We start from the raw sequence: 23,218 nt of genomic DNA on the forward strand, positions 1-23,218 counted from the left end.
CGACTTCTGCACATAGGCCATGAAGTTTCAATCACACGTGCGTGCCCACACGTGGTATTTTGTGTCCAAAGGAGACACACGTGCGTGCCCACACGTGGTATTTTGTGGAAGAGCCACACTCAAGGGGCCAAAGAGCCGCATGTGGCTCGCGAGCCACAGTTTGCCAACCACTGACCTAGCACTAGTAGAGCCAAACACTAAACACCGAGAAAGGTTGGCTATTTTATTATGAACTAGAGGCCGGGTGCATGAATTCATGCACGATGGAGTCCCCAGGGGCATAGGGGTGGGTCCGAGATGTGATCGGTCCTCTGGACAGCCGGTGGGATGCCCTTGCTGGCCCAGGATCCAGATCCGACCTGTTGACATTTGCGCCGGTTGTCAGGAGCCACCTGGCAGCTACTTTTATATCCTTTTTTTATTGCGGAGCGTCTAGGGTGGGGAACTGGCCGCTGTGCCTGAGCCGACCTCCAGGAGGCCAGCGGTGCTGTCGGGACCCTGCCGGCGGCGCTGGTCCCTCAGTGCCTGGCCCATTCTCCGGAGATTGGACCTGTAGGTCTACTGAGGGAGGGAGTGGCTGCCGCCAGGCTGGTGAGCCACCAGGATGGGTCTGTCAGCTGAGTGGTGCTCCCACTATGGGAGCGCACTGACCACCAGCTCCTGTGTTGAGTGTCTGCCCCCTGGTGGTCAGTGCACGTCATCACGACTGGTCGTTCCGGTCGTTCAGTCATAATGGTCGTTTAGGCTTTTATATATATAGACTAGTAGCCTGGTGCATGAAATTCTTGCACATTAAAAGTGAATTTATTGCCCTAACCAGTTTGGCTCAGTGGATAGAGCATCGGCCTGCTGACTCAAGGGTCCCAGGTTCGATTCCGGTCAAGGGCATGTACCTTGGTTGTGGGCACATCCCCAGTGGGGAGTGTGCAGGAGGCAGCTGATCGATGTTTTTCTCTCATCGATGTTTCTAACTCTCTATCCCTCTCCTTTCCACTCTGTAAAAAATAAATAAAATATATTTTTAAAAAGGGGAATTTTCATGAAGCAGAGGCAAACTGTCCCTATTGTGCCCTATCCTAACCTTAAAACACGGAAACATAAATGGATAGTTAACAATGCTAGCTTGTAGATAAGCAGCGTCTATAATAATGTAAATGTAACATGCTAATTAGACTGGACAGCCAAATGACCTTCTGGACAACCTTCCAGATGAAGTGGGGTTGCAAGGGCCAAGGCAAGCTGCCGCAGCTGTGAAGGCTGAGCCCCTTGCACAAATTTTATGCATCAGGCCTGTAGTCCTATCTAATAAAAGAGAAACGTGATAATTAGCTGTATGTCCGCTACCCTTCCAATTGGCTAATCAGGGCGATATGCAAAATTAACTGCCAGCCAAGATGGCGGCCGACAGCCAGGCAGCTTGAAGCGAACATGAGGCTTGCTTGCTTCAGTGACGGAGGACTCCAACGTTCCCCGCCTGCTGCTGCTGGCCTCTGAGCTTGCAGTTTGAAACATTGTTACAAATATAGAAGCTAAACAAAACCCCAGAAACCTGCTTTCAGCCAGCTGGGATCTCAGAGCTGGAGTTGAAACAGTGTTTCAAACAAACCAGATACCTGCTTTCAGCAGCGGAGGCCTAAGAGCTGGAGCCAAGTCTCAGAGCTAAAGCTGGCCCAGAATAAAAAAAAAAAAAGAAAAAAAGGAGCAGTTGGGAGCTTCAGTCACCCGCCAGCCTGAAAACAGCCCTCAGCCCCTCACCCAGGCTGGCCAGGCACCCCAGGGGGGACCCCCACCCTGAAGGGTGTGTGACCAGCTGCAAACAGCCATCATCCCCTCATCCAGGCTGGCCAGGCACCCCAGTGGGGACCCCTACCCTGATCCAGGACACCCTTCAGGGCAAACCAGCTGGCCCCCACCCGTGTACCAGACCTCTATCCTATATAGTAAAAGGGTAATATGCCTCCCAGCACTGGGATCAGCGGAGCCGCGAGGCCTCCCGGCACCGGGATCAGCGTGACGGGGCAGAGCCCAAACCCCCTGATCGCCCTGTGGCTCTGTGTGTGACAGGGGGCGGGGCCACAGCCTCCCTGTCCGCCCTGCTCTGTTCGTGACAGGGGAAGGCGCCCCAACCCCCTGATCGACCCTGCTCTGTGCGTGACAGGGTACGGAGCCCCAACCCCCCTGATGGGCCCTGCTCTGTGAGTGACAGGGGGCAGCGCCCCAACCCCCTGATTGGTCCAGCTCTGTGCGTGACAGGCGGTGGCGCCGCAACCTCCCCATTGACCCTGCCTTGAGTGTGACAGGGGGCAGTGCCCCAACCCCCCAACCGGCCCTACCCTGAGCGTGACTGAGGGTGGCATCGCAACCTCCTGATCCGCCCTGCTCTGTGCATGACAGGGGGCGGCGCCCCAACTCCCCAATCGGCCCTGCTCTGAGCCCGACCAGGGGCTGCACCTAGGGATTGGGCCTGTCCTCTGCCACCTGGGAGCAGGCCTAAGCCAGCAGGTCGTTATCTCCCGAGGGGTCCCAGACTGCGAGAGGGCACAGGCCCGGCTGAGGAACCCCCTTCCCCTCCCCCCCCCGAGTGCACAAATTCTTGTGCACCAGCCTCTAGTGTTTTTATAAAATCCTAGGAACTCATTTCAGAAGATGCAGGCTCTGACCTTCAGTTGTTCCAGTTCTGGGAGATTTGCTGACCTTCAAATGTAAAACCAGGATAACATAGAAGCAGAGGACAAGACCAGGATGATACATACCAGACCATCACTTGAACAGTTTTGAATCCTTATCAGAATGGACTGTGCTAGTCTGCACATATTGAACTTTTAACCACCTTCTCCTTGTTCTCTTTGTTCTGCTTTCCCTTACCTTCCTTATGAAAAACTCTGCCTGCCCTGAGATGTTGAGATGGGCTTTATGACAAGAGTCCCCCATCTCCTCAGATTACTAGCACTGGAATAAACCACTTTCCTTTTTCACCAGCATCTAAAAAAAAGGGGGGGGGGAATTAATTAGCAGAGATATTTTAATATTGCTATTTGCCCTTTCTCTATAATAGAAGTGTGAGAGATGAAAGGAAATTAGTAAAATGTATATGAAAATAATATATAAATTTATTAATTAAACAGTAACAAAAGGATATAGCAACAACAGTGGCATGATATAAAAATGATAAAAACATGATATGAAAACAACAAAAACATATGAAAACAACAAATACATGATAAAAAAAACAGCAGTGATGCAAACAATGACTTATAATGTGATTAAACTTATTCTAATAATATCTCCCTGTACACCATATTAAGAGTGAAAACACTTTCAGAGTGCTTGACTAATTTCCTTTGTGATGAAGTATTTACAACTGTAACATCACATTCTCTTCAAACTCGAGAGAAAGCAACATGTAACTGACCATCTGCAAAAACGGATTCAGGTAGGAATATGCCTGCTTTGTCTAGAGTTTGTCCTCGTGATTTATTAATAGTCATCACAAATGCTGGCATCACGGGAAACCATCGTCGAATCAATTTAAATGGGAGGCCAGTGTCAGATGGGGACAAATTAATTCTTGGAATCAGAACAGCCTCACCCTCTGCAGATCCTGTTAATACTTCAGCTTCGATAATATTAGGTGGTAATCTTTTGATAATCTGGTACCATTACAAAGACCCCATTTACTATTGAGATTTCTCAATAGCATGATGATTGCACCCACTTTCAATTTTAATTTATTACACAGCATCCCCGAAGGAGTAATACTATTAAGAAATTCGATGGGAAAATTTTCCTTTTCAGCATCATCTGTGGAATCAATGTAATCATCACTCAAATATGTGTGAAAATCTCCATGAAGTATATCCAAATTTTCTTCATTTAATTTTTGAACATGCTCATTTTTTTTGACAAAGAATTGCATGTTTAGCCCTGACCAGTTTTGCTCAGTGGCTAGAGCATTGGCCTGTGGACTGAGGAGTCCCAGGTTCGATTCCGGTCAAGGGGATGTTACCTTGGTTGCGGGCACATCCCCAGTAGGGAGTGTGCAGGAGGCAGCTGATGGATGTTTCTCCCTCATGGATGTTTCTAACTCTATCCCTCTCCTTCCTCTCTGTAAAAAAATCAATAAAATATATTTTTAAAAAAAAGAATTGCACATTTAGATGTATTTTTAATATTATCTATAGCAGTGGTTCTCAACCTTGGCTGCACATCAGAATCACCTGGGAATCTTTTTAAAATCCTGATTTCTGGGCCTCATCCTCTGGAAAGTCTGTTTCTTTGTTATGTGGTGGGGCCACAACATTAGTAACAAAGAAACAGAATTAAAACTTTATTGTGGGAAGCCGCTACAGTGTTTTGGACAGGTTCAAGCCTTGGACTGATGAGAGGGCACAGTCCTCTCATTGACACGTACAAGTCCCAGCTTGGAGGGCAGGGCCCCCTCAGCACAATTATAGCCAACAGCTGTAGTTGTAAGTCTGAACACGTGGCCCCACGTGCCTGAGTGATGTAGGCTTGATAGAGTTCAGGTGCATGTAGTTGAGTAGGATTGAAACCCAGGAGAATGTTGTAAACATCTTGGTCACGCCCTTACTTTGCCTCCTAGCATCTGCTATAAAATAAAGACATGGCTGTGGACATGGTTGCTGTCTCTCAGAGAAGCAGCGTCCCACCGAGACCTGGCTTTCATTCTCTTGTCTGTCTTTTCTAAGCCTTTCAGCCGCCCCCACTCAGGTTCACCCTTGGCTGTGCTGGCGCAGCACACTTTATAAAGATATGCCTCCACACTCTGAGGGCAGGTTCCTGCCTCAAACCCCACCCTTACAGGAAACAGCTCGGGGGAAGGCGCAGCCGTTGCCAAGACAACCCCTGCAGGATTGACTTCCTTCCACTTGGTCGCGGTTCTGGTGGTCGTGATGAACACCACCCAGGGTTTTTATATAAGTAGATGGTGTCACCCAGGAGGATGGAAGCTAGTGCTCAAAAGTTAGAACTCTCCAATGGTTTGTACCTTATAGATTATATAGGGCAAAATCACAAGACAGTGGGTTAGGGATTGGCGGTCGTATTGGGAGCTGATTGATTATAGGTAAGGTAAAGGTGATACATCATTTTTTCAGGTCTTGAGGATAGTTCTGACATCCCTTTATCTGGTTTCATGGGAAAGTAGCCAGGGGGTTCTACCTACCTTAGGGCTTAGAACAGGGGTGGGCAAACTTTTTGACTCGAGGGCCACAATGGGTTCTTAAACTGGACCGGAGGGCCGGAACAAAAGCATGGATGGAGTGTTTGTGTAAACTAATATAAATTCAAAGTAAACATCATTACATAAAAGGGTACGGTCTTTTTTTTTTTTTAGTTTTATTCATTTCAAACGGGCCGTAGTTTGCCCACGGCTGGCTTAGAAGCTTAAACATCCTATATAATAAAAGGCTAATATGCAAATCAACCAAATGGAAGAACGACTGGTCACTATGATGTGTACTGACCACCAGGGGGCAGACACTGAACACAGGATCTGCCCCCTGGTGGTCAGTGTGCTCCCACAGGGGGAGTGCCGCTCAGCCAGAAGCTGGGCTCATGGCTGGCAAGCCAGTGGCAGTGGCAGGAGCCTCTCCTGCCTCCGCAGCAGCACTAAGGATGTCCAACTGCTGGCTTAGCGGGAGGGGCCCCAACCCATCAGTTGGACATCCCCCGAGGGCTCCTGGACTGCGAGAGGGCTCTGGCCGGGCTGAAGGATCCCCCTCGCCCCCCCCTCGCGTCTGAAGTTCGTGCACCGGGCCTCTAGTAATTTAGGTAAAGATATTACCTTTAGCCCTGATTGGTTTGGCTCAGTGGATAGAGCATCTGCTTGCGGACTGAGGTGTCCCGGGTTCGATTCCGGTCAAGGGCATGTATCTTGGTTGCAGGCACATCCCCAGTGGGAGGTGTGATCGATGTTTCTCTCTCATTGATGTTTCTAACTCTCTATCCCTCTCCCTTCCTCTCTGTAAAAAATCAATAAGATATATATATATATATATAAAAGATATTACCTTTACAGAGGTTGTGACCATGTGACCATTAGTCTTCTACTTCCTGCTGCCTTCTGTTTCCTGGGGGCTTGCTGATTATCCAAGGGGAAAGGCTAGGTCTCTGATATATATATATATTGAGAGAGAGAATGAGAATGATTTCTAGAGCTAGGATTTAAAGCTAAATTTCATCAGTCAGAAGAACCTTTGATTTCAACACCTTTTACTTTTTTGGAGGGGCGGTTCCACTCTAAGGAGTTTTTCTATCCTGGGGGTAATGAAAATAGGAATGGGTGAGAGATAAGATTTTATTTTGCAAAGTGGGAAGATTGTGAAAGGAGCCTGGGAGAGAAAAAAATAACAGCATGGTAACTGGACTGCATGCATATTCCCTGACATCATTTTTAGTGAGGCAAACTAAATGGAAGTAGAGGAGTCTGAAGGCCTTTTTCTTAAAATTATACATGGAACATAATCCCTTGAAAAGCCTTCATGTGCTCCAGGGGGTACACATCCAGGTTTGAAGACCATTTAGAGCAGTGGTTAGCGGTAGGGATGGTTTTGCTGCCCAGGATACATTTGGCAGCAAATTTGTAGTTGTCATCAGGCATCTAGTAGATAGAGATTAGTGAACAGGACAGCCTACCTTAACAGACTTATGTAGCCCAAAATATCAATCATACCAAGATTGAGAAACCCTGATTTAGAGGATTAGTTTTGGAATCCGACTACTTTACTTTGTAATCTAGAGCAGTGGATTAGTAACATTTTTTTGTAACATTACAGATAAATATTTGAGGTGTTATGAGCCACATAAGATCTCTGTTGCCTATCCTATTTGTTTTTATAATCTTCTAAAAAATGTCAAAATAATTCTTAGCTCCAGGGTCTTTCAAAAATACTTGATTCAGGGCAATCAGTGCCTTCAAACTTCAATTTTTTTTCTCTTTCTGCAAAGTAATAATAGTAATGCTTCCAGTTGTTTGTAAGGATGAGACAAACATCTAGCATGATGTCCAGCACACATTCTACACTTTGCAAATGGTGCCTGGCAATAGTGGTGTTCTTGTAGCATGTAGCAGAAAAGTGGGTGCTAAGTCACAATGTTGTTCAAGACCGTATTTAAATCAAATGGGCAAATCTAATAATGCTGGTTAAATTCCCAGATCAGCTCACAAAAGCCTACTTTTTTTGCTTTCTGTACTCTGAGTCTCCTTGTACTCTTAAGATGGGTGGAGTGCAAAATTCCTATTCCCTGTTTTCTGGGGGAAGAAAGGGATGGGATCTGTGGAAATGGGAGGTAGTCTCATTACATAATAGCATAGAATGCCAGGGAGAGCGTTTGTCAATTTTGATAGGGGTTTTGGGGTAAGGAAAGTAAGGTAGGTCTGTATATGGTGAGTTGTATATGTTTTCTAAATTGGGAACAATATATTTTCTTGACTATCAAGTTGCTGCATTATGAGGCTAACTAATGGTTTGTTTATTTTTCACATTAGAAAGTATGGTTGGTTATATTAATCAGAAGGTAGGCCACAGTTTCTGTGATAATTTTTATATTGAAAACATGTTGAAACAGTAGTTTGGATGTATTTTGGTAAATGCTATTACTGAAGTTCATTTCATCTGTTTCTTTTTACTTTTTTAATGCGGCTGTTAGAAAATGTAAAGAATATATGTAGTCCACATTATAATTCTACTAGAGGCCCGGTGCACGAAATTCGTATACTCGGGGGTGTCCCTTAGCCCGGCCTGCACCCTCTTGCAGTCCGGGAGCCCTTGGGGGATGTCCGACTGATGCCTTAGGCCCCTCTCCCATCAGTCGGATATCTCCCCCTGTGAGAGTGCACTGACCACCAGGGGGCAGCTCCTGCGTTGAGCATCTGCCCCTTGGTGGTCAGTGCGCATCATAGCAACCGGTCACTCTGCCATTTGGTCAGTTTGCATATTAGCCTTTTATTATACAGTATTAGACAAAGCTGCCCTAAACCATCTATTTTTTAAATCCATAATTAATTTTTTAAATTATGCACATTGTACTAAAAATTAAATATTTTTATAAAGCTTCCCATGAAAGCCAGAGGTCCCACCACCCAGACTTACCCCCTTCCTCCCAAAGGCAGAATACATCAATTTTCTTACCCAGGTTTTTTGGTCTTTCTGTCTACATCTCCAAACAGGATGTTTCTATGGCCAGTTTTTATTTTTCAGTTTTAGGCATTGTCCAGTAACTTCCTAGTAGGAAAGGTGAAATTTTAATTTCATCCACATGTGTACAAACTTCTATCCATCCACCTTCCCAATATGGTTGTATCATAATTTTACCTATATCAAGATTCATTATTTACATCATTATGACACAAATTGAAACTGAAACATGCATTGCATTATGATTACCTTTTCTTTCTAGCTGAACATCTTGTTTTCCCTAGTTGTTATTTCCTTAGTTTTACACCTATTAATGGGTTGATCACTGATTAAACTCAGTCCTCACAGTTAGAAACACATTAGATAGTCTATCAATTAATTTTAGTTTCTTGAAGAAATCTCTGGAGTTCTTTCTTCTACTCTAGTGTGAACTGCTTGCATCATTGTCATCTTGGGAACTCCTATCATTATTAGCATTGGGATTCCTTTCACCAAACATGGAATCTAAGCAATAGAAGATGTAATTAAAAGGTTTGGGTTTGGGCTGAATGGACTCAAGGCTCAGTGTAATCACAATGATATTTATTCAAGGCACCTGGGTGCAGATGGACTGATTCTGAAAAAGAAATCAGTGGTGAATGGGAGGGAGCAGGCTTTTTATGTGCTCAGGGAGAGCTATAGACGGGGCTTTGGCTTGACACATATCAGGACTGTGACCCCGATCGCAGTTTTACAGTCTTGCTCTTTAGCCTTCTGCTGGCACCAGACGTCCTTCTTCCTGGGGGCTGTGCAGGAGTTATGGTCTTCAGGAATTTCTGTAAAATAACCACTCAAGGGGAGCATGTTTGTGCAAGGCTTAGGTTTGCAGAACTTACTTTCTTTTGTTAGCCCCTGCTAAGTTAGCCCTGTTTCTTGATTAACCCTTTCAGTAATATCTGAGCAATCATTTGAAAGTTATTTTCATTTAGAATTTTGAATTAATTGTACTATTTTATTCAAATTTCTATTGTTTTTTAAGGAGTTTCTTAGTAATCTTATTTCTCATTATTTAAAAGAGGGGCCCTTGAACATAGTGTTCTTAAATTTATGGTGCACTTTTTGGTGTGGATCTTTTTTTATCCTTTGACAAACCATTAATCCTTTTAAATCTGGGAATTCATGTTTTCTAGTTCCGGGCGATTCTTTGTATTACAGTTTCGTCAACTCTTTTATTTTTTATCTAGTCTATTTTTTAAAAATTTCCTTAATCAAATGTTGGACCTTCTAGACTGGGTCCTCTCTAACTTATCTATTCTTTCCTATTTTTCATCCCTGTCCCCCCCCCCCCCCCCCCCCCCCGCTTTTCAGGCATTTTCTGTGATTTATCACCTTCACATCCCTCAATTGAGTTTCTTTTCAGCTATTTTATATGTAGTTTCTTAAACCTTTATTTATTTGAATGTCTTTTGTGTGTGTGTGTGTGTATATGCATATACATACACATACATACTAGTGGCCTGGTGCACGAAATTCATGTGGGGGGGAGTGGGGAGTCCCTCAGCCAGGCCTGCACCCTCTCCAATCTGGGACCCCTTGAAGGATGTCCTACTGCTGGTTTATAGGGTTCGGGCTTAAACCGGCAGTTGGACATCCCTCTCACAATCTGGGACTGCTGGCTCCTAACCACTCACCTGCCTGCCTGCCTAATTGCCCCTAACCACTCTGCCTGCCAGCCTGCTCACCCCCAACTGCCCCCCGCCGTCGGCCTGCTCACCCCCAAATGCCCCCCCGCCAGCCTGATCATCCCCAACTGCCCCCGTGCCAGTGTGCTTGCCCCCAACTGCCCCCTCTGCTGGCCTGCTTGCCCCCACCATCCCTCTCCACTGGCCTACTCACCCCCAGCTGCCCCCCTGCTGGCCTGCTCACTCCAAATTGCCCCCCCCTGCTGTCCTGATCACCTCCAGCTGACCCCCACTGATGGCCTGCTTGCCCCCAACTGGCCCCCCTGCTGGTCTGCTTACCCCCAATGGCCCCGCCCCCCATCAGCCTGATCACCCGCAACTGCCGTCCCATCCTGGCCTGATCATCCACAACTGCCCTCCCCCTTGGCCTCTAACCGCCTCTACTTCAGCCCTGCCACCATGGCTTTGTTCAGAAGAACGTCTGGAAGGTCTCCTGGAAGGATTCCTAGTCTAATTAGCATATTATCCTTTTATTAGTATAGATAGAGGCCCGGTGCACAGGTGGGGGCTGGCTGGTTTGCCCTGAAGGGTGTCCCGGATCAGGGTGGGGGTCCCACTGGGGTGGCTGGCCAGCCTGGGTGAGGGGCTGATGGCTTTTTGCAGGCTGGCCACATCCCTTTCAGGGTGGGGGTCCCCCTGGGGTGCCTGGCCAGCCTGGGTGAGGGGCTGAGGGCTGTTTTCAGGCTGCCCACAGCCTCTTCAGGGTCGGGGGGGGGGGTTCCCACTGGGGTGCCTGGCCAGCTTGGGTGAGGGGCTGATGGCTCTTTTCAGGCTGTCCATGCCCCCTGGCGATCCAAGCTCCCAGCCTCTCCTTTTTTCCTTTTTTTTTTTTTTCAGCGCCTCCTTGGGTGGAGTCCAGCGCTGGCTGGAAGCAGGTATCTGGGATTTATTTATCTTCTATAATTGAAACTTTGTAGCCTTGAGCTGAGCCCAGGGCCGGCCAGGGCAGGTGGGAAGCTTGGCTTCCTCCATTGCCGGGGGCTCACTCCAGCTCCATGGCCGGCACCATCTTAGTTGGGTTAATTTGCATACTTCCTCCTGATTGGCTGGTGGGTGTGGTGGAGTGATGGTTAATTTGCATGTTTTTCTTTTATTTGTGTGTGTGTGTGTGTGTGTGTGTGTGTATGTGTGTGTATCCTGTTTTTATTTTATGGGTGCAGTATTTTCTTTATGTTGATATAGATGGTAGGCTTTTTTGAAGTTTCTTTGCCTTACATATTGTCTGTATCAACCAAATTGCATTGCTCTTATTTTTTTCTTGATTTCTAGATATTTTTCTCAAATATTTTGTGATCCTTAGCTATCTACTTCCATGTAAAATTGGAGCACTAGAAAGCTAATTGGAGGCTGTCTGGGATAGAACATAGGAACTGTGGTTTCTCTCAGGAGGTTGTTGCCTGGAGAGTTTTCCTTGGGGGTGGAGGGGGGAGATAGTGTCACTATTTTTTGTTCTTTCGTTTGGGTGGTGATCAGATGCCTCAGAGAAGACACTTCCGGTCTTCTTTCTGGAGTGGTACCAAGCAGCCAGAACTCTTTCTTTTTTTTTAATTTAAAAAAATATTTTAATCAAGTGATTGATTCTTTTTTTTTGGGGGGGGGGGTAGGAGGTGTTATTTATTTGTTTATTTTTTTAAATCTTTATTGTTGAAAATATTACATATATCCCCTCCCCTCCAACCACTCCCCCCATTGACTCCTCCAGTCCGCCCCTGCCCCAAGCTTACACCACCCTATTGTCTGTGTCCATGTGTTATGCATATATGCATACAAGGTCTTTGGTTAATTACCTCCCACCTACCCACCCTCCCCAGCCTTCCCTCTGAGATTCCCCACTCTCCCATGCTTCCATGTCTTTGGATCCACTCCGTTCACCCATTTATTTTAATTAGATTCCACATGAATGAGATCATGTGATACTTCTCTTTCTCTGACTGACTTATTTCACTTAGAATGATACTCTCCAGGTCCCTCCATGCTCTCTCAAAGGATAAGAGATTTTTTTTTTTTTTACTGCTGGATAGTACTCCATGGTATAAATGTACAACAGCTTTTTTATCCACTCATCTACTGATGGGCACTTGGGCTGTTTCCAGATATTAGCTATTGTAAATTGTGCTACTATGAACATAGAGGTGCATACATTCTTTATGATTGGTGTTTCAGGTTTCTTAGGGTATATTCCTAGAAATGGGATCACTAGGTCAAATGGCATTTCCATATTTAAGTTTTTGAGGAAACGCCATAATCTTTCCCATAGTGGCTACACCAGTCGGCATTCCCACCAGCAGTGTTCTAGGGTTTCCTTTTCTCCACATCCTCGCCAGCACTTGTCATTTGTTGATTTGTTGATAGTAGCCATTCTGACAGGTATGAGGTGATACCTCATAGTTGTTTTAATTTGCATCTCTCTGATATTCAGTGACTTTGAGCATTTTTCCATTTGTCTCTTGGCCATTTGTATGTCCACTTTCGAGAAGTGAATATTTAGGTCCTTTGCCCATTTTTAAATTGGATTATTTGTCTTCCTTTTTTTAATTGTAGGAGTTCCTTATATATAAAAGTTTATCAGATGTATCATTGCCAAATATGTTCTCCCATACAATGGGCTCCATTTTCGTTTTGTTGATGGTTTCTTTTTCTGTGCAGAAGCTTTTTATTTTGATGAAGTCCCATTTGTTTATTTTCTCCTTAGTTTCCTTTGCCCAAGGAGATGTATCTGTAAACATATTGCAATGAGAGATGTCTGAGACTTTGCTCTCTATGGTTTCTTTTAGGATTTTTATGATATCCCGACTTACATTTAAGTCTTTTATCCATTTTAAATATATTCGTGTGTACGGTGTAAATTAGTGGTCTAGTTTCATTTTTTTTTGCATGTATCTGTCCAGTTTTCCCAATACCATTTATTGAAGAGACTCTCTTGACTCCACTGTATGCTCTTGCCACCTCTTGTCAAATATTAATTGAGTGTAATAGCTTGGGTTGATTTCTGGGGTCTCTGTTCTGTTGCATTGACCTGTATACCTGTTCTTGTGGCTGTGCCAGGCTGTTTTGATTATGGTGGCTTTGTAGTATAACTTATATCTGGTATGGTGATTCCTTCAACTTTGTTCCTCTTTCTCAAGATTGTGGCAGCTATTCGGGGTCTTTTTTGGTTGCATGTAAATTTATAGAGTATTTGTACTAGATCGGTGGAATATGCTGTTGGTCTTTTAATAGGGACTGCATTGAATCGATAGATTGCCTTGAGTAGTATGGACATTTTAATGATGTTGATTCTATAGAATCAACCCATGAACATGGTGTATTCTTCCACTTGTTTATATCTTCTTCTATGTCTTTTTTCATCGTCCTGTAGTTTTCTGAGTAAAGGTCTTTTGCCTCCTTGATTAAATTTATTCCTAAGTATCTTAATTTTCTTGTTGCAGTGGTAAATGGGATTGTTTGTTTTGTTTCCTTTTCTGAGATTTATTATTGGTGTATAAAAAAGCCATTGATTTTTGGGTGTTGATTTTGTATCCTGCTACATTACCAAATTCATTCATTAAAAGCAGTAGTTTATTGGTGGAGTCTTTAGGGGTTTCTATGTATAAGTAGAGGCCCAGTGCATGAAATTTGTGCACAGGGGGGTGTCCCTCAACCTGGCCTGAACCCTCTCCAATCTGGGAACCCTGGCTCCTAACTGCTCGCCTGCCTGATTGCCCCTAACCGCTTCTCCCTGCGAGCCTGATCGCCCCTTAATTGTTCCCCTACTGCCCTGATTGATGCCTAACTGCTCCCCTGCTGGTTCGATTGCCCACAACTGCCCTCCCTTGCTGGCCTGATCGCCCACAACTGCCCTCCCCTGCCAGCCTGATGGTCCCCTACTGCCCTCCCCTGCAGAGACACCGGGGCCCCAAGCCTCACTGTGCGGAGTGGCCCCCGGGCCCTACCTCCCCTGTGCGGGTGGCCATCTTGTGGTGACCATCTTGTGATGACTTCACGTGAGGCCGTGAGGCCACATAGGCTTTTATTATATAGGATATCCTGTCATCTTCGAATAATGAGAGTTTTACTTCCTCCTTTCCAATATGGATGCCTTTTATTTCTTTTTCTTATCTGATTGCTGTGGCTAGGACTTGCAGTGCTATGTTGAATAAGAGTGGTGAAAGCGGACATTCCTATCTTGTTCCTGTTCTTAGGGGAAATTAGTTTTTGCCCATTGATTATGATGTTCACTGTATATTTGTCATACATGGCCTTTATCATGTTGAGATATGCCCCCTCTATTCCCACTTTGCTGAGAGTTTTTATCAAAAAAGGGTGTTTGATTTTGTTGAATGCTTTTTCTGTGTCTATTGATATGATAATGTGATTTTTGTCTTTCAAGTTGTTTATGTGATGTATCACATTTTTTGATTTGTGAATATTGTACCCGTCTTTCATCCCTGGTACAATAAATCCCACGTGGTCATGGTGTAAGATCTTTTTAATATATTGCTGGATAAGATTTACTAATATTTTTTTGAGGATTGTAGTATCTAAGTTTATCAGGGATATTGGCCTATAACTCTCTTTCTTTGTAGTGTCTTTATCTGGTTTTGCAATTAGGATAATCCTGTCCTCATAAAAAGATTTTGGGAGGACCAAGATGGTGGCATAAGGTATAGACCTGTGCATGCTGCCTCCCACAACAACATTGAAGCTACCAACTATAAGACAAAGCAGCTGTCATCCAGAACCACGGGAAAGATGGCCCAGTGGAAGTTCTACAACTGGAAGGAAAGAAAGAAGCTCATTGAGACTGAGTAGGAGGTGCAGAGGCACCAAGAACAGAGGTACGGAGGCGCGTGCCAGGCGGGCTGCAACTGGATGCGCAGTTTTTTTTCAATCGGAAGGGGATACAAGCTCTTGAATCCACTGAGCCTGTTTGGGGTGGGATTCTGAGGTCCCAGACTCCTACGGGGAGAGGCTGGACTGTCTTGCAGCGGGTCAGAGAGCGAGGGTGGCTTTCTCGCAGAGCTGCTCGCAGGGATCATTGTTGCTGTGGAGGCGCGGCACTGTGCGGAGTCACGGAGAGGCGAAGAGTCGTGGAGACACTGACGACAACCATTGCTGTTTGTTCCACCCTGGTGATTCTCTGAGACCCCGCCCTACTCAATTTACATCCCCACCCAACCTCTGCCAGTGGAACAAAAGGAACCACCTGCGCTTTTGCAGCCTAACCCAACAAACTGCTGATTTCAACTCCTCACATCCAAAAGGGACACACTCAAGAAGCAGACTCAGGTTTGGAGGAAGCCAGAGCCGGACCCGGCTGGGCCGGTGACATGGTACCGCTGTACCAGCAAACACACAAACAGGTCCACCAGATCCAGTCTCACATGGGACATTGGGAGACGGCAGACAAGCAGTCTGTGCACTTAGTAGAAAACGAAATCCAAGCAAGCATACCAGATATTCAGCCAGCTAGAATGCCTGTAGATTTTGTCCAGCAAGGAACCTCCCAACAAAAGACAGAATGCCAAACTTCATGTTGACCAGTTAAAGTATGATGTCCAGCACTTGCAGACTGCTCTCAGAAACTTCCAGCATCGGCGATACACAAGGGAGCAGCAGGAGAGACAGCGAGAGGAGCTTCTGTCTCGCACCTCCATGGCACCCCCTGGGAGGCTGTGTGAGGCTGCGACGGCCCCTGCGAGGCTGCAATGGCCCTTGGGAGGCTGCGCGGCCCCTGTGAGGCTGCATGAGGCTGTGACGGTCCCTGCGAGGCTGCGACGGCCCCTGTGAGGCTGTGACGGCCCCTGGGAAGCCGGCAGAACCGCGCAAGCTGCCCAGACGGCTTCATTGATGGCCCGCGAACCAGCTCGCAGCCCCACGCACAACTATCACCCAGAGGGCAAGAGGGGCGAGAGCATCTGTAGTGTTGCTTTCTCCTCAGTTTTGGGAGCGAAATCCTCATTTTAAACATAAGAGGATACATTATTTTAAAAAGCTGTAACATGGCTCCGCACCCTTTCTGAATAGAGCGTGAACAAGTCATGAGAGACCTTTCCGAACACAGGGACACGTCGAAGATGGAAATAGATACAGTTTCCATGTGTATGACCTTTGACCCGGTGACAAAAATCGTACACCTATAGATGAGGACAATGAGGGGGGGGTAAGGGCAGAGGGTGGCGTGGGAACTGGGTGGAGGGAGCTATGGGGGGAAAAAAGGGGAACAACTGTAATAATCCGAACAATAAAGATTTATTTAAAAAAAAATAAAGTAGAAGAAAACACATGAAAAAAAAAAAAAAAGAATGTATCTAGGAATTGTACCTAGGAATAAAATTGTGGGATGTACCTGAAACTTAAAAAAAAAAAAAAAAGATTTTGGAAGTGTGCCTTCCTCTTGGAATTTTTGGGAGAGTTTGAGGAGGATAGGTGGTAGTAGTTCTTTGAATGCTTGGTAAAACGCCCCTGTGTAGTAGTCTAGATCTAGGCTTTTGTTTGTTGGGAGTTTTTTTTAATACTGCTTCTATTTCATCCTTTGTCATAGACCTAATCAGGTTTTCTTATACTTCTAGAGTCAGTCTTTGGAGATTATATTTTTCTAGAAATATTTCTATTTTATGCACTTTGTCCTGCTTGTTGGCATATAGTTGTTCATAGTATTTTCTTAAAATTGTTTGTATTTCTGTAGTGTCAGTGGTTACTTCTCTGCTTTTGTTTCTGATGTGAGTCCTCTCTCTCTGTTTCTTGATGAGTCCGGCTAATTGTTCATAAATCTTATCCTTTCAAAGAACCAGCTCTTGGTTTCATTGATTTTTTTTTGGTATTTTTTTTTATTCTCTATGTCATTTATTTCTACTCTGATCTTTATTATTTCCTTCCTTCTACTTACTCTGGGCTTTTATTGTTGTTCTTTTTGTAGTTTTTAAAGTTGTAAACTTAATAGTTTATTACTAATTTTTCTTGTGTTTTATTTGTTTTTTGTTTTTGAGGTAGGCCTGTGCTATGAAGTTCCCTCTTAGGACTGCTTTCACTGTGCCCCAGAGATTTGGGGTGGGTGTTTGTTAATTTTCATTTATTTCCAAGAAGTTTTTAATTTCTTTCTTGATCTCATTGGTAACCCATTCATTGTTTAATAACATGATATTTAGCCTCCATGTGTTTTTACTGTAGCTGATTTCTAATTTCATTCCACTGTGATCTGAGTAGATGCTTTATATGATTTCAGTCTTTTTGAACATGTAGGGACTTGTTTTGGGTCCTAACATGTCATCTATCTTTGTGAATGACCCATGTGTATGTACTTTAGAAGAATGTGTATTCTGCAGCTTTGGGGTGAATTGTTCTATAAATGTCAGTTAAATCCATCTGATCCAGTGTGTCCTTTAGAGTCACTGTTTCCTTGTTAATTTTTTGTCTGGAAGATCTATCCAGTGAAGTCATCTACTTTACTGGAAGTTAAAATCCCCTACTATGACTGTATTGTTATTGATCTTTTCCTTAAAATCCTCTTCAAGTTTTTAAAAATATTTAGGTGCTCCTATATTGGGTGCATATATGTTTACCAGGGTTATATTCTCTTATTGGATCGATCCCTTTAGTATTATGTAGTGAGCTGATATGGGTGTTGCTACCCCAGCTTTTTTCTCTTTTTCATTTTCATTGAAAAAAATTTTCCAGCCCTTCACTCTCATCCTGTGTGAGTCTTTTGTCCTGAGGTGAGTCTCTTGTAGACAGTATATAGTTGGGTTATGTTTTTGTATCCATTCAGCTACCCTATGCCTTTTGATTGGAGCATTTAATCCATTTACATTTATGGTTATTATTGATAGGTACTTATTTATTGCCATTTTAATTCTGTATGCCTAGGTTTCTCTCTCTATTTTTTCTTCTCATTCAGCAGTCCCTTTAGCGTTTCTTGTTGTGCTGCTTTAGTAGTGATGAACTCGTTTAGACTTTTCTTGTCTAGAAAGCTCTTTATTTCACCATCTATTTTGAATTATAGTCTTCCTGGATATAGTAATCTTGGTTTTCAAATCCTTGCTTTCTATTACTTTGACTACTTCATGCCATTCCTTTCTGGCCTGCACAGTTTCTGATGACAAATCAGATGACAACCTTATGGGAGCTCCTTTTTAGGTAACAGTTTCCTTTTCTCTTGCTACATTTAACACATTGTATGTGGGAAACGTATTTATACGTTTTATGTATTTATACGTTCTACCAGTGTAGTAGAGCGCGGGACACGTATTAATACGTTTTTTATAGACTAGCGGTAGAATGCGGGTAATGTATAAATACGTAAACTAAAGTTATCGTAATTTTACTGAATGTTGCCATTTGGCGAAAAATTAGCAAAAATGGCCCGCGCCACCTGTTAGCGCGCGATAAAAACTACCCGCAAACAATGTGTTAAGATTCTCTGTTTTAATTTTTGAGACTTTAATTATGATGTGTTTGAAATTTAGTGTTTTATTTATCTTTTTTAAAATTTTGGTACTTCTTGCTTGGGACTCTATGTGTCTCCTGAACTTGTGTGACCTTTCCTTCACCAAGTTGGTGAAGTTTTATGCCATTATTTCTTCAAACAGGTTTTCTATCTCTTTCTCCCTTTCCACCTCTTCTGGCACACCTGCTATGTAAATATTGCTACATTTCATGTTGTACCATATCTCCTTTAAGCTGTCCTCCTGTTTTTGTTGTTGTTTTGTTCGGTTTTTGATAGATATTTTTCTACTCTCTCTTCTAATTCACTGATCCTATCCTCAGCTTTCCCTAATCTGCTGTGTATTCCTTCCAATGTGTTCTTTATTTGTGCTATGTCATCCTTTACTTCTGCCTTTATAGTTACCATATCTTTTCTCATGCTGTTGAGCATCTTTACCATCATTATTCTGAACTCTCAGATAAATTCCTTATCTCTATTTCATTTATCTCTTCTTCTGGAGAAATCTCTTGTTCTTTCATTTTGGGGTTGTTTCTTTGTCTCCTCATTTTGACTGCCTGTTTGAGTTTGTGACTACGTATTAGGTAGATTTGCCACACTTCTCAATCTCTAGTTAAGGACAGTGTCAACTGCAGTTTCTGACTAATTAGAGAAGGCAAAGACTCAAAGCATCCAGAGATTGCTTCTCCTTGCAGACTGATTGGATTTAGTCTTGGATAGCCCTCAGACAATTTTCCACAGGATGGTGAGAATTTTTCCAATGTGGGGGGGGGGGGGCAATTGCTTCTGCCTGAAGGCTAATTGTTATTCTCAGTCTCTTAATGGGCCTCAGAAACTCCACACCATGGGGCAAGGTGTTTTCCAATAGGGTGGTTCAATTATCTTACCCCTATACAAAACCACCTAGATAGCAATTGTCTGTGTGAGAAAGATTATCTATGCAGCATAAGGGAATAACTCAACACAGGAAACTGGGGTATCTGCCTTCTGAGCTCTAACCCCGTGGCCCCCAACCCTGGCTTCTGCTCGCACAGCTCTAGTCCACTCTGCCCACCTTCTGCCAGAGCACAAGGTGAGTGCTGCACACAAAGTTTTGTGTGTTGGCCTTTTAAGAGAGTCCCTGAATTTCTAGCCATCTCTCCCTGGCAGACAGTAACCCTGCTGCTTTTCACAGCAAACATTATGTGGGTACCCTTCCCAGTTCTGGTGCTTTCTGCTGGGGGGCCCAGCTTGGAGATTAGACTCCAGAATTCTCAATGAGAATCCCCCACAGCTGAGATAGCTCTCCAAAACTTCAGTTGCAGTCTGTGATAATCGAGCCAGCCCTTTCTCGCCTCTGCCCCTCCTACCAGTCTCTATGCAGTCTCCACTTTCCATCCTCGGTTATCAGGGTTCTCTACAGAGAGTCTTCATTTGATTATTCAGGAAGTTTTTCTGTATTTAATTGTAATTCCAATTTGGTCCTGGGAGCATGGCCATGCAGCATCCACTTACTCCACCATTTTTAATCTCTGCTGTCAGAACTCTTAAGAATCAAATTGGCGAGAGAAGGCTGAGTGTCTTCATATCATGTGTAATTTTTCATTTAATTCTTCTGCTTTTGGTATTTACCCTTAATAATGCTTGATAATCCCCTGTCCAAAGACATTTTATTTTGTATTCTTGAATTAAAATTCAGTCTTCTTTCAGGGATGGAGGGAAATAGTGTCTTGGGTGCTTGGTGTAGGAGAGCTCCAAGGGTCTTAATGTGTAAGTTAGCTTTTTTTCAGTCCTTTTTCCTCAGCTCTACCTCTACTCCCACTTCCAGAGGAAGATTAAATATCATTACTTTCTATGCCTTTGGGAGGTTCTGTCATGTACTGTAAAAGGGACTGCTTCTCTGATTTCCTCACTGACAGCTGGACTTCAGCTTACTTTGGTCTGTTTTGTGAGTTACCGCTTGTTTGTTTGTTTTCCAGTTTATCCTTCATCTTTGTCCTTGTGATTTATGGCTTTATTTACCCACTAGAGGCCCAGCGCACGAAATCATGCATAGGTAGGGTCCCTAGGCCTAGCCTGTGATCAGGGCCATCTTCCACCTGCTCACCAGTCCCCAGTCTCGCCCTGCCACCTCCACCCACCCCAGTTCCCCATTGGGGTGATCAGTCTGAGCCTGCGGGCCGGGGGGAGGGACCAAGAGGTCTGCCTTCCTCCCGCTTGCCAGTCCCCAGTCCCGCCCCACCACCACCCACCCTGTTTCCCCGTGGTTGCCCTTTGGCCATCCAGCAATTGGAGCCTGCAGGAGTCGGGGGAAGGACCGAGAGGTGGTCAATGCACCTCATAGCGATTGGTCGATCAGTTGTTTCGGTCATTCCACTGTTACAGTCGCTGGCCTTTTATTATATAGAATTTTAAAAAAATTACAGAATAACATAAACACATGTCGTACACAGATCTTAAATTTATAGCCTAATGATTTTTTTATATATGCAGTCATCTCTCAGATCAAGATAAAGAACACTTCCATATATAATAAGGTCCTCTATATATTTTCCAAATCTGTATCTACCACCTATAATAGTGATGGCGAACCTATGACACCCATGTCAGAGGTGACACACGAACTCATTTTTTTGGTTGATTTTTCTTTGTTGAATGGCATTTAAATATATAAAATAAATATCAAAAATATAAATCTTTGTTTTACTATGGTTGCAAATATCAAAAAATTTCTATATGTGACACAGCACCAGAATTAAGTTAGGGTTTTTCAAAATGCTGACACGCCGAGCTCAAAAGGTTCACCATCACTGACCTATAAGCATTATTTTTATTTCTATCACCATATACTAGCTTTGCCTATTTTTCAACTTTACAGAATCATTCATGTATTATGTTGTCTCAATGTGAAATCTTTTTTATCTGGCTTCTTTTGCTCCAAGAATTGGTGAGATTCATCTTGTTTATTTTTTAGTTCCTATGTACTATAGTATTATATAAATATATCACTATATTTATCCCTTCTTCTGTGAGTGGGCATTTGAGTTGTTTCAAGTTTTTGGCTTTTGTGAATAAAGCCACTATGAATATCATTGTACATGTTTTGGGTGTGTGTATTTATTCATTTTTTTTTTTGGTTACATACCGATGAGGGGGATTGTAGAGTAAATATTTAGTTTTAATAGAAATTGCCAGTTTTCCAAAGTGTCTGTACCATTTTTTACTTACATCAGCAAAGTATGAGAGTTCTAGTTGCTGTCTTCTCTAACACTAGTCAGTCTTTTCAACTTAGCCATCTGTGATAAGTGTGTAGTCATACTGCTGTGGATTTTAGTTTCATTTCCCTGAGGGAATAATATCTTGAATTACCTTTTCACATGCCATTTAAATATGTTCTTTTATGAAGTACTTATTCATGCCTTTTTCTCATTAAAAAGAATGGTTATGTTATGCCTTTTTAATAATCTTGTTAGAGTGATTTTAATGGACTTTTGGGAGATAGCAGGGTTTAACTGCTTGTGAGTACCCTGCCACCTTTAAATGGAAGTGAGGAAACTTTAAAGCTTCATCCAGGTATTTTTTTCTCATTTTTGTCATCTCCAATGTATGATTCAACCTCATTTTTAATTAGCTGGGCATAGTCTGTATTTATATTGTAAGTCCAATATTAAAGATATGAGACAGGAAATTTTATGTTTTATAAGAAACTGGAACAAGAAAATTATTCAGTAATTTTAGTCTGCCTTATTCTTCTCTATTTTTAATTAAAATGATATTTAGGACCAAGAGCATTGTTTATTTATCCATTAAACACATATTGAGTGCTTTCTCTATGTCAGATCTAGTAGGCTTAGGGAATACAATAGTGAACAAGACAGCAAAGCTCCTGTCCTCTAGAAATATATTCAGGTAGGAGAAGTTCATTGTAAGTAAGTAAACAAGTACCAAAGATAATTAAAGATAATTTCCTGTTTTGCAGAAATGGAGCAAGAGGCACAAAATGGAGAACCTGCTGAAATTAAGATCATCAAGGAAGCATACAAAAAAGCCTTTTTATTTGTTAATAAAGGACTGAATACAGATGAATTAGGTCAAAAGGAAGAAGCAAAGAACTACTATAAGCAAGGAATAGGACACCTGCTCAGAGGAATCAGCATTTCATCAACAGACCCTGAGCACACAGGTCCTGGGTGGGAATCTGCTAGGCAGATGCAACAGAAAATGAAAGAAACACTACAGAATGTACGTACCAGGTTGGAAATTCTAGAGAAGGGCCTTGCCACTTCTCTAAGGAATGATCTTCAGGAGGTGCCCAAGTTATATCCAGAATTTCCACCTAAACATACATCTGAAAAGTCACTGGCGCCTCAGTCCTTTAGTTCACCTCCTCAGCCCACTGAGGTAAATGGAAACACTTCAGCTACCAGTACAGGGTCAGTTCCTGCACCTAGTTCTCTATCCTTACCATCTCAAAGTCATCCAGCAGAAGCACCTCCTGCTTATACACCTCAAGCTGCTGAGGGTCACTATACTGTATCATATGGGACAGAATCTGGGGAATTTTCATCAGTTGGAGAAGACTTCTACAGAAATCATTCTCAGCCACCTCCTCTTGAGACCTTAGGGCTTGATGCAGATGAGTTGATTTTGATACCAAATGGAGTACAGATTTTTTTTGTAAATCCTGCAGGGGAAGTTAGTGCACCTTCATATCCTGGATATCTTCGAATTGTGAGATTCTTGGATAATTCTCTTGATACAGTTCTAAACCGTCCTCCTGGGTTTCTTCAGGTAAGCCAAAGAGAAATGTAAACATAATTTGAAATATGTGTAAAGTACATCATTTTTGTTTGTTAATATTTATAATGTATCTAAGACAGTAAGTGCAAAAAGATTATAAGTTCTAGTTCCTTTTCAATATATTAATGAGAAATTTG

General features: G+C 43.3%; 1 protein-coding gene across 4 annotated transcripts in view; it reads left to right on the forward strand.

Annotated features, from left to right (window-relative positions):
* The window catches only part of SPART (spartin), a 67,250-nt gene that overhangs the window by 2,870 nt on the left and 41,162 nt on the right, over positions 1 to 23,218 (forward strand). For all 4 annotated transcript variants that reach the window (XM_036296931.1, XM_036296930.1, XM_036296932.1 and 1 more), the window contains exon 2: positions 22,261 to 23,072. In XM_036296931.1, the coding sequence (XP_036152824.1) occupies positions 22,263 to 23,072 (810 nt within the window). In that variant the 5' untranslated portion in view covers positions 22,261 to 22,262. The remainder of the gene's footprint in view (positions 1 to 22,260; positions 23,073 to 23,218) is intronic.

This window comes from Myotis myotis, unplaced genomic scaffold, assembly GCF_014108235.1.
Source record: "Myotis myotis isolate mMyoMyo1 unplaced genomic scaffold, mMyoMyo1.p scaffold_m19_p_3, whole genome shotgun sequence".
NCBI lineage: Eukaryota > Metazoa > Chordata > Mammalia > Chiroptera > Vespertilionidae > Myotis > Myotis myotis.